Source organism: Lipotes vexillifer, unplaced genomic scaffold (genome assembly GCF_000442215.2).
Source record: "Lipotes vexillifer unplaced genomic scaffold, Lipotes_vexillifer_v1.1 scaffold442, whole genome shotgun sequence".
Lineage (NCBI taxonomy): Eukaryota > Metazoa > Chordata > Mammalia > Artiodactyla > Lipotidae > Lipotes > Lipotes vexillifer.
In genome coordinates, this window is record NW_006790311.1 from 3,615,744 (window position 1) to 3,628,120 (window position 12,377).

Consider the following 12,377-nt stretch of genomic DNA (forward strand, 5'->3'; position numbering starts at 1 on the left):
AGAGCGTCGGGACCATGGTCTAGAGTCCTGCTGTACGACCAGCCAGACACCACGCTGATCAGTCAGGGATAATGGGGCCATGACCACATGCTGCTGGGCCCTCTGGCCACAGGCAGCATACGTGACCCCATCCACCCTGTCCCCACCAGGGTCAGGCTTCCTGAGGCTGCTCCAGCCAGGGATGGCACAGAGGGCACATGAGGCCATTCCTGCAAGACAGAGAGCTCCCCGACTGGGCAACTTTGATGGAGGATTCCCATCAGCCTGGCCGCACCTCTCTTGGAATCGAGCTGCAGTTGGAGGCTCTTCCTACAAATCTTCCGACCTGCGGCACAGCCTGAAGCCTCCCCTGCCCTTTCTTCCTCTTCCCACTGTGTCCTTCAGACGTTCTCCCCGGAGTCTAATCATGCCTTGGCATCTGCAGACCCAAACTAACATGTTACTAACGTTGGATATTTTCCTACAAATTGCCTGACATTGTGAAAACCTGTGAAAGGCCTCTCCTTTGTTGTTTGCCGTGTGACTTTGGGCTGTAGACTTCTTTCCCCTCTGAACCTCAGTTCCCTCCTTTGTACAATGAGGATAACAGATTTTTCCTCATGTGGTCATTGGAGACAGTTAAAAAAAAAAAAAGAATGCGTATGAAAGAGTCTAGCACATAGTAGGAGCTCAACACACATGTGGGTTGAGCTGAATAGCTGAAGGGACCTAATCTGATATGAAATATTGGCTGTGCCCCCAAGACACTGCCCGGAATTACTGGAATTCTGTAAGTCAAATCCATCATCCCCTGACCTCGAAGAATGTAGAACTGTATTGAAGGACAGAAGGTCTGGAGAATACTACGAAACAGTGGTAACAACGAGCACCTAGAGGGTGCTTCCTGTGGACCTAGCACTGTGCTGGGTGCTTTCCATAAGCTATTCATGCAATTCTCACAATAATCCTAGGAGATAGGAACTCCTATTATGACCACTTTGCAGGTGAGAAAACTGAGGCACAGAGATGTCAGCTTGCCCACAGTCACGCAGCTGGTCAGTGGCAAAGCCAAGACACACTCAGGCTGCCTGGCTCCAGAGTCCATACTCTTAACACCACCACGATGAAGTCTCTGTAACATACCCAGTGGTCAAACAGCCTGTATGGTCTCCTGTCATGTGCTTAACCTGGATTTAAGTCTGAAGGCATAAAAGTGACAGACGGGGTGCTGATAACCATCCTATCTGTAAGCATCACATGATAGTCACGTTAGGAGGAAGAGGGAGGGATATACAGAGAGGCCCTAGAACAACAGGGGTTTGAACTTCATGGGTCCATCTATACATGGATTTTTTCTTTATAAATACATTGGAAAATTTTTTTGTAGATTTGCAACAATTTGAGAAAAACTCAGACAAACCGCATAGCCTAGAAATATGGAAAAACTAAGAAAAAAGTTAGGTATGCCATGAATGCATAAAATATACGCAGATGTACATAGAACAGACAAAATATGCGTAAATCGACTGTTTATGTTAGCAGGTCAACAGTAGGCTAGTAGTTAAGTTTGGGGATTATACTCGGATTTCTGACTGTGTGGGAGTCAGCGCCCCTTCACCCCCGTGGTGTTCAAGGGTCAACTGTAGCACCTCTTGAATGGAGTCTCCACGCCAAGGAACCACTGGTCAATCAGTGTTCAGAGCGGCAAAGGCATCCAGGGAACCAGGAGATGCCAAGGGGCGAAATCGAACAGAGCCCTTCCCAGCAGAGGCTGCGGGAGTTTCCAGGCCAGCTGTTCAAGGCCGACAGGACCTGTGTGGATGCCTCGGCAACACACTGGCTGAATTTTGTTCAGTGGAAACATCTGACTTCAAAGACAAAAAGGTGGAGTTTCAAAGTGGAGACAGAGTGGAATTCCAGAACTGTCACCACCCAGTTCCACCACTTGGAGTTAGATTTTGTTAAAGAAACAGTGACCCCCAAAATGGGAGACTCAAAGACTCCTTTAAAGCTGGGGGACTGGGTCCCCAGAAAAGATGTGTCATCGTGTAAGTTTCCTGCCTCCTAATCCAGGCACCCACAGGCCTCAGAGAGTTGGAACACCAGGGTCTGAGATTCTGTTTTGTAAAGTATGAAGGGGCCTCTCTGCCCCAAAGGCAGCCGCCGGAGCTACCGTAACTGCGTCCAGACCCCAGGGTGGCTCAGCCAGCTGCGGTCTTCAAGGGCAACTGACGGAAACAGGGAACCTCCCTGACCATATTTTCGAAGCCAGTTAGAAGAAGAAAATGAACAGTGAGGCCAAATCCTCCCACCGTGTGATCTTTTCCACGGGTGGCAGATGATTAAGAAAAACGGTCCCAAAGCGAACCAGTCAGGAGGCGGAAGCAGTGGAACGTCCACGCAGGCAACACCAAGGGGCTTCTGCCCACCCCTCCCCCTCCAGCCCAGAGCTGCCAGGGAGTTCTCCTTCCCCAGGCTCCAAAGTATTTCCCCAGCAGCCTCATAACTGAGCAGCATGTTAACCCGTTACTCCAGTGAGATCCCAAATGCACTCCACACACCCACTTAGGACCCAGCGCCAAACACAGCACAGAGAATCAGAGTCCCCCCGGCTTCTGGCAGCAAGCCTCCATTTAGGCTCAGGGGGTCTGTCTGGCTTCCTACAGCCTGCTACTCACAGGGGCCTGTGAGGAGGAAAGGGAAGATGCTCCGTCTGCCTTTCTCACTGCCAAGCTCTTTTCTTCCCAGCCACCCAGGTGCTGCCCAAGGATGGTCTACACCAAGACTGTGACGCTTCCTGTAAGCCTGAGGCCAGGCCCAGCCTTGCCTGGGCCAAGAACCTCAGGGCCCTTGTAATAGGCAGTACTGCACAAAACAGGCACCAGAGTTCTACACTCATGTCAGCGAGCTGGTTCTTCTTGACTTTAGTCAATTCAGACCCTTATCGCAACAGCAGGGACATGGAAAGACTATATTGCAGAGCTTGGCTCAGGGAATAACCACCCTCCCCCAATTATAAAACTCCAAGCTGTTCCTAATAACATACCCACCTGTAGACTAGCATTAGAATCTTCTGCACAAATTCACACTGCACTACTCCGCTCCGGTGATGTACCACCCCCCTTCCTCGTCAGTGACTTAGGCTCACACCAGAAGCTTCCTCGGTGGTTGTTTGTACCTGAGGACGCTGGGATGATTTTGTAATCCAGCTTTCCGTCAGAAAACTGTGATTTCAGGAAATGCTATCCAATCTCAGGTTTCATTCTGAACTGAAGGGCTTTGAAGCACTTCTTTCTGCAGGAATGTTGTTTATTTTCAAATACATTGTTTTAGCAGTAGCTTTAGGTTCCTGAACCCTAAAACTCAGTGACCAGTCAGATCCCCCAGGTTCTGGGCATGGCCCAGGGACTGTGTTATTGTGTGACGGTGGACGAGCTCTAATTTATCTACAAAATAGCAAGAAGCAGGTTTATCTCAGGCCAAAAGCAACAGGGGAACACCTAGGGCTTCTATTTCTACAAGGCTGGTACGGCTTCGTGTGATGCCTCACGCAAAAATATTTGCAAGTTGAATTCCTGACAGTCCCATATCGAGCCTTTAGGAGACTGAGGGATCAACTATTCACAAATCTGCCCAGCATGGTAAAACATACTTTCGTTATAGTTACTGACTAGCTTTGGGCTTAGCTTTTCTCAGGCTCCAGGATAAAGAAGAGACCCTCACCACTTCATCAACAATCACAACACAAAGCTGGGGCTTCTCCTAGACAACGACAACACGACAGTTACCAGCAGGCCTGCTCCATACCAACTGCAGAAGTGATAGGAAAGGAATCCTTATTTGTAGCCACAAAAGTCTGGCAGTCTGGAGTGAAGTTCTATAAAGCTGATTTACAGACCAATAGCTCCACTCCCTCCTGCCCCCAAGACCCCCCTCCCCCCTCCCCCGCACCAACACACAGTGTGAATTAGTGACAAGCAAGAGACAAGACTCTTAATCTACTCCATGGGAGCAACTGAGATAACCAATGAGTGTTCTCATTCTTTAAGAGGGAGAAAGAGTTCGTACTCAGGTGAGACATCTGGCACTTAAGGTTCAATTCAAGAGCTACCTTCCTGCAGAAGGCCTGGAATAAGTCCTTTTTGGTGCCTCAGTTTCATCATTGATAAAAGGGGCCTGGAGGGACAGAGAGGAAGGGAAGATACTCTTTGACAATCCAATGCATTATTCTACACCTGCTGAAATGGAAAAAAAAAAAAAAATCAGAGATGCCCATGTGTGTCAAGGATCTAGAAAGCTTTTTGTTTAGGTCCGTCAAATACATAGAAAACACCAGGCCACTTCTCTCAGTTTGTTTTGTAATCAGATGGGGTTCATAATGTATCTTCGAACAAAAGAAAATGGAGCTCTCTGATCGTATCAGTTTGATAACCAAAAGCAGTCCCAGTAAGGTAAGAAGGTGCATTCTTGGCGGAAGCCAGCACTGCATTTGATGTATTCTTAACTCTGCTAACAGGCAGGCTTTCAAGCCATGTTATCTGCTCACACATCTTGACCTAATTTAACAAGTTGCCATGGGAGCCCAGTGAAGGTTGATGCAATTTTCTTATCTTGCGAGGAAGAATGCAACTGTGCAAGAGAATGTGAAAATTCAGTTTCTAACTGATTTCCACACTTACAGTGCCGAAACTAAGACAGCATCAGAAGAAGTTAAATGTATTCCTTTGAGAGTGAGATGAACAGAGACCTAGGCTCCTACTGCACTGGCAGGAGAACGGATTCACACCCCAGCACAGGGAATCTATACATACATCCCTTAGTTCAAGCCAAGTCATAGTGATGTAAAAGTGATGTACACGTGCTCCTACCGTGTGGCCACACATACTCTGGAGTTAGTCAAATTTTAAGGAGACAGATTAAAAAAAAAAAAAAAAAAAAAAAACTCAGAACTTGAGATAGAAAATAGGTGTGACATTTATGAGCAATGAAAAGTCTTGCCAACACTTATACAATGATTTGCACTTTCCAAAGTACTTTTCCAAACTTCAGCTCATCTTAGCATGTCTGCATAGACTCAGAGATCCATTTATAAAAACTCCAGTCACTACACGCTCCCCATGTGGTGGAGGGGGCTGAGTAAGCATGTTCCATCCCCCTTCCCCGTTCCCTAGGATGTATGTGAAATGATAAGGGGTCACAATGAGGGGCAAGATATAGTTTGCACTGCGGACAGGAGAAGTCCACCAGGCACTGAACACAGGAAGAAAAGCCACCCAAATCTGGACCACTCCCGACATGCCTAACAAATTCCTGACCTTCATCAGACCACAGCAATACGAAAATCCAGTTCAAGTCTAAGGACAATGACAATGTCTTGAATTCGTCAAGATAGTGAACCTTCCAAAGCTACGAACACTTGTCTGCACTCAACATGGGCTCAGATTTGCTGAAATAATTGATTTGTTACGAGTGAGCTCTCTCCCCTGCGTCTAGCACCAAGTCTAGCACTCATTTGTCTCGTTAATTGAGTTAGTTCAATTACATTTTCACAGATCTCCTACCACCAAGAGAGGGAGGGACACTTCCATTTCACTAAAAGTAGAAGAGGGTACAAGGTAAATTTGCCTGAAATCACACAGTGTGTTAGCGCTGGGAGGAGCACAGAGGACTTCTGTTTTCTGGGCTATTGTTTGCACCTCCATTTGAGATGGTTTGAAAAGTTAAATCCCCAGTTATAAAGAAGAAACAACTGAATGGCAAGATACTTAAAAAAATGTTTTTTAGTTCAAATGACTACTTGAATTTTTGAGATCTCTAACTGATAATCATCCTCTCTTTGCTTCCATTCACTGAATTAGTTTTATTCCCCTAGAAAGAAAGAGATAGTGATAGAGACAGAGACAGAGATAGAGATAGAGAAAGAGAGAGGAAAAGAGAGGGAGGGAGAGAGGGAGGGAGGGGCACCCATTAAAAATAATCTATCCAAATAAGGGATGACATCAAACATAACTCACAGCTCCAGGACATTCCTGTATTTGTCCTGAAAAGAGCTTTTGAGGTTCTCATCTGTTTGGCTCTGGGTTAGGATTGCCAGAGGAGCCTCACGGGCGGCATTTTGGTGTTGGCCCTCTTGATGGCAAGTTCATGTCCCTAATTTGTACTTCACACTCATCCCTCGTTCTTAAAATTTCCAATTCGTCCTTTTCCTTCTCTTCTTGAAACTGGGACACGTGGAGAGATTCCCAACTCTCAGATAATTCTTGCCAAGGTACTGAGATCATCTTAGTCAAAACCCTTTAAATCACTCTCGTAGACTATTAGCTCTGCAAGCTTCTCCCATCTAGGAAATCCAATAACTAATATATAGACCCCTTGCAGAGGAGTTTCTATCTGAGGTGGAGATGAGGCTTTCACCATTTCTAGAAACTTCTAGACTTTCTGTAGTGTAGCCATGAATCCTTAACAGAATCTTTTCCCATGAAGGCTGATGACCTAAATCGTAAGACTCTCTTTGGCCAGAACCCAAACTTTAGAACTTAAAAGTCAGCTTATTTAATATCATTATCCACAAAATCGCCTTAACTAGCAAAATTCTCAGAATTGTACACCAAGCTAAGAGAGAATGATGAAAACTGTCATATGGGAGAAAATTATAATCGTGCCTGGTAATGGTGGTTATGGTGGAGATTATGCCAGAGGGACTAAGGCAGGACCTTTAATAAGGAGAAACTAAGCCGAGGATTTGGTCCTGGAAGCTAGGGCAGAAGGAGAAGAGGTGGCCTTCACACTTGGGCAAATGACAGCGCCGAGTGTAACCTGCGCCACAAAAACAGAAGCAAGCACCGCCGCTTACAGATGTCTGCCACCTCCAGGGCCCAGAGTCGTTTCACAGCTGCCCCGGCCTCTCCTCCTGATTAAGCAGCACTTCTCTCCTCCTTCATCAGTGTATCCAACTGGAGTCCAGTTCTTACAACACCTAAGAGTTATCACAGGAGCCAGCACTCCTGTGCATACTGAAAGAGACTTTATATACTTCCCTTATTCCAGGTGTCATTAATGGAAAAGGGCAAACTTTCATTGTCTGCTGCCCAAGATGGGAAGGAACTCCCTGGCAAAGCAGCAAGTTCCCATTTACTCGTGATGTCCCAGCAAGGACTTGGGGAACACTGCAGCAAGATAAAAGTAGGGAACCTTTAAGCTCCTTTCTGGCCCATGACTCTATATACAGACCTTGTCGCTACCTCAAAATCCAGACCTGACTCCTGAGCACCTATCTGTGCACGGAACCGCATGGGGAGCTGGAAGAGTACAACGTAGAAGACACACACACACCCCTGATCCTTGAAGGAGGAGGAACTTTTCTAAGCACGTGAGCTGTTCTCAAAGGTCAGCTGGCTTTCCTAGTAAAGACCTGAGATTTCCCTCACACAAGAACAGGGATCCAGCACACTCTTCAGATCAGACAGACACGTCACTAGAAACGCAGATTTTGCTGTCTGTCTTCATCCATACAAAGGGCCCCCACCAGTGACCTATCCAGGGCGGATAAACTGTAAGAGAAGAGAGGGCAAGATCACAGCTGTGTCATTCCAAGCTTAAAATAAGCTCTGCTCGCGACACCATTTCTAATGCTTACAAAACACGACAATCTTACAGAAAGGGTCTGATCATTAACATGCGCCTGCTCCTTGGACAGCTGTCAGATACACTCTCCAAACCCTTCCAAAGCTAGACAGCCTATGGGCCACACCTTGCTTGGGCAATGAATCATTTTGCTCTATTACCAGATTCTCAATCAAAGCCCAGACTCTCCACATACATCTTCCTTTCTCTGTGATCTTTCTTCGTTCACCACTACTACAACTTTCACTCCTGGAAAAAAATCAACAATAAAGCTAAGTGACAAGAAAGGTTTCCTGTATAGGGCAGGACCCGGCCAGAGTGTCCGGTGACTGAGGGCACTTTTCCCATTGGAGAGACCAGCCAAATAATGAGGATTCTACTGCAGATGAGTCCAGGGTGTAGGCCATTCAGTGATGGCTTTGAGAGATGCCACTGCTGGTTTTGGGTTTAGAGAGACCTCCCAAGAGCAGGCGAGAAGTCCTCTGATGCTAGACCACAAGGCAGAGGTTCCAGAAACACCAAATCAACAGAGTTCCCTTCTCCCAGCTAGGGGTAAATATCCAAAATATCAGTTTTCCCTACCAATCTTGGAAAGGATCCCTTGGGATAGAATGACACTGCTTGCTTCCAAAACCCAATGGCTATTCACAGAGTGGCTTGAGAGGCTAACCCAACCTCTCGGAGTCTAATTCTCCCCACCCCCCTAGAAAGAAAGAGGCTGACTTCAGGGGCTGGGAATGTGCACAGAAGCTTCCAGGGAGCCCACCCTCAGCGAGCAGGAGGCGGGGCAGGCGCCTACCTGTGTAGCCAGCCAGGGCCGCAGCAGGGATGACAGGCTTGTCCTTGTTGAGGTCAGCACGGTCACGCACATAGTCTTTGAAGGTGCCCTTGGGCTTGTGGTTGGGCAGGGCGGCTGGGTAGTCCTCTGAGTCGAAGCTGTCGTAGGACGGGACGCGCTGCAGGCTGTTGAAGGATGACTGGCTGCTCCAGGACTGCGTGAGGCGGTCGCAGCTATCGTAGCTCTCTATGCTCTCAAAGGAGTCCTGGCCCCCGAGCTTGCCTGGAGGAAGAGGAGGTGGGAGGAGGGCAGGGAGGAGGGATGGGAAGAGACACTGTGAAATCCTCTCTGTGAGGATGCGCAGGACGGATGGAGGGAGTGGCCGGTGGGGATGGAGGTGCGTGGGTTTGCTCTGGGGAGGAGGGACTGCCTGGGCCCAGTATGCGAGCCCCCTGCGTGGTCTCGTCTTGCTCCAGAGCCCCTAGGACAGAGATTCAGAGTCGGGCGCAGCTTCCATCTGCCAGAGGGAGACAGCAGTGTTTGGGACCGCAAGAATTCCAGAGCCAGAAATCTACAGGCTGAGAATCATGTCTGCTATGATGGGATTCCTGGCTGACGAATTAGACCCCAATGAGTAGATGAAGAAATCTGAGCAGTGTCAGGCTCAATTCCTTCCCTATCCTAACTCAAGCCAGGGAGACGATTTCAAAAGGCCCCATTTGGCAAAATATTCTGGTCATGAGAAAAAAAAATTCCATTAGACTAAGAGCAGATTGACCTTCCTTGACCTTGGAACTAAAATATTATTTTTTAGCCTTTTTTCCAAATACTCTTGTAAAATGAAATAAATGCAGTACTGCCTCTATGCCTTCTCAAACAGAGAAAGAAGTTATGAGATGCTTTTTCCAGGAGGTTAAAAAGAGAAAACACTATCACTCTTCTAAATAGAAATCCATATTCTTTATCCTCTCCAAGTGCAGCTTTGTACTTGAAATTTGTACTTTATTAGGGAAATGTAGGCAATAAAAAACAAAGAAGTTGATTAAAGAGTTAAGGTCCATAGCAATGTCAGAAATCCTTTACTGTATGAGTTGCTTAAGGCATTCTTAACTGACCACAAGATCATGCAAGTTCATTAATTTCCCAAACCAGGTTATAAACAGCTGCTATGATTGCATAATAGCTGCTAGAGAAATTTCCACTGGCGAAAATGCCATTAAAAAGGAGCCTAACAAAATGGGGGGTGGGGGACAAAAATAAATGCATCTAACTACTGAAAAGGCTCACAGGCATATTTTTTTATGTTTTATTTCCAGATACTATCCAGGCAACCTAAATTAAATCATGGGAGATTAAATGGCCACTTCAGCAAATGTGACAAACGTGTATGCAGAAATACCTGTGAGTCAGGGCTGGCTGGTCTACCATGAAATTTCAATCCCAGAATAAGGGCTGGCATACACAACGAATTACTAATATGCTTCTGGTGTATTCTCCCCTTCATAACAGAGGGAATTCGTTAAACCAGTGAAATTCAAATATTTAATCTTGGTGTCCAAACCAAAATTAAATATACAGTAATTAAGAAGGAAGATACATTGCTTCCCCCCAAAAAACTTTTTTAACCCCAGATAAAAGATACTCAGTTACATATGTAATTTTTGCATAATCTCCCCTTGTAGATTTCCTGAACCTCTTAACCCCTCCAATACTGCTTGGAACAGAAGCATAGTTATTTATCTGCTTCATCTCATTCCTTCTTCCAGTCACTCATTCAAAGAAGGGTAATCCCCAGAAGGTACATGGAAGAGCTTCATGGAAGTATTGGCCCCGCCTACCCAGTCCACTGTCATATTTGCAACTTTTTATTCTTATTATCTACTCACTACTCTGTAATGACCTACATGGGAAAAGAATCTGAAAAAGAGGGTATATAGGTATACCTATAACTGATTCACTTTGCTGTACACCTGAAACTAACACAACATTGTAAATCAACTCTACTCTAATACAAATATTTTAAAAATAAAAAAAGAAGGGACTGTCCCTTCCAGAAATTCACATTAAAAGACTCAAGAAAACAGCCCCCAACCAAGAATGCAACAGCTTCTTTTCAACAGAACAGGAAATTTTGTGGTCTCTCATAAAAAGGTACTTGCTCACACCAGCTATCCATCTTATACATACTAAAAACCTAAGAAAGAAAGTTTATATTTTCATGAAGAATACTCCCACAAAGTCACCGATGTTGAGGCTGTATTTATACTCAAATGTCCCTGAGATGATTCTCTCAGTCATTTTTATATTTGGAGGGCACAGAGACTGGAATTTTCACATGCAAGACAGCTGAGCTTCCAAGGAGTCCCAATAAGCAAGGGCACTAAATGAGGCCAGAACCACTCTCTGGCAGCCTCTCAAACATGAGCCGAATGCAAGTCTGTGGAGAGTTGCAGTTTATAGCAGTAGGCTACTTTCATTAAAGCTCTTTCACAATCCTGGAGCTGGGAACCATCATTTACGGGTATTTTCTCCCAAAATGGGTTGACTCCAACTGGATTAGACACTCGGTTAGGCTACTGTGCTCACGCAGGGAAGCTCATGTCCTCCACGCCATCCATCAGCTGGCTTTCCTGAGAAATGTCTCAGCGAGGTCCTTCCAAAGCTATTCCACCACACAGACCTCGGAGCACTCAGAACAGCAGGTTGGGGAGGACAACGGCAGCCCACTGAACAGACTAGCACAAAGAAGACAGCTCTCCGAGTCCAAAGAAGTGGAACATCGAAGCACTCTGTATACCCTAGTGCAGTACACGAACACTACGATGACTGTTGATAATAAGCAGCTCACAGTGATGCTTTCAGTCTAGACCGATCCTACCATGTCAGAGCCAATCAGCCCCTAGAATACATCCTGTTTGCGGCACTTCTAACTCGCCAGAAGCAACCGTGAACAGACCGGTCTCCCCTTCAAGTCTGTGTGGTGTGAAGCTTGGTGCGAGTGAGGGAGATAGCCCTCCTGTCCCTTTGTACAGGTCACCGTCTGGTCCATCGGGATTCACTTGGGGTCGCAGGGCGGGTGGGGACCAAAACCAAAAACCAAGAGAAGGAGAGGGAGAAGGGGGAATTGCACAAATGCAAAGCCAGACGCAACTGGAAAATGACCTGGCAGCAGATCTGCCCAGAGTGACACCACGGCTGAGTCCCCACGCACACTCAGCCTCATCACACACGCACAGGAAGCCCCGTGAGAAAGAAAGGCACTCTGTTGCTGTGACCCGCCTGAGAAAAAAGGTACACATATGTGTAAGTATTTAAATAGACCGGCATCCAAAAATAAAGAAGAAAGGGGAAGGCAAAGCTGGTCCCACCCATCCCCTTCTGTCTGAAACACAAACACCCCGGGGCTGCAAGAAGGCAGATTACAGGTTCCGGTTTTGCTGGGGACTTTCCCTCTGCAGGCTTGCTGGTCATCTCGAGGCCTGCTGGGAGGAAGTAGGAACCTGAACACTCAAACGAGATGACAATGTGTGCGGCCCGTGAGGCCTTTGGGGCCTTAGGGTAGGGAGCAGGGTCATCACTGAGCAGAAATCACCACGAGGCAGCCAGGCCCGACTTCCGTGACCGAAGGCCTCGCAAGCATCGCTCGGGCTTTCTCCTGTCCTCTTCCTGTCTGTAATTCTCTCCCATTTATCCATCAGAATAGTCATCTTTTTCAACTTGTTAGAAATCAGCTAGCTCTTCCTGGATGAACAAGTCCCTCTTTACGATGGACGGCACTTTTGTCAGAAACAAAATGATCTGGACACTTCACTAGGTGAGCCGTGCCTCTGAATGTTTATGTCCTGATCTTAAAAATTGGGTGTATTTAACCTTTTTTGCTTTATAAAGTCAGCCAGCTCTATTTTGAACCACTTATTTCACTGTCACTGAATATTTTATCATTGTCATAACAGTCATGGCAATAAGAGTACCTTCTTCTGGAAGCCTCTGGCCGCCT

At 46.5% G+C, this 12,377-nt stretch overlaps 1 protein-coding gene across 3 annotated transcripts in view; it reads right to left on the reverse strand.

The window, feature by feature from the left end:
- ETS1 (ETS proto-oncogene 1, transcription factor) overlaps positions 1-12,377 on the reverse strand; it is a 131,127-nt gene that overhangs the window by 11,750 nt on the left and 107,000 nt on the right. For all 3 annotated transcript variants that reach the window (XM_007463629.1, XM_007463628.1, XM_007463630.1), the window contains one exon: positions 8,402-8,662. In XM_007463629.1, the coding sequence (XP_007463691.1) occupies positions 8,402-8,662 (261 nt within the window). The remainder of the gene's footprint in view (positions 1-8,401; positions 8,663-12,377) is intronic.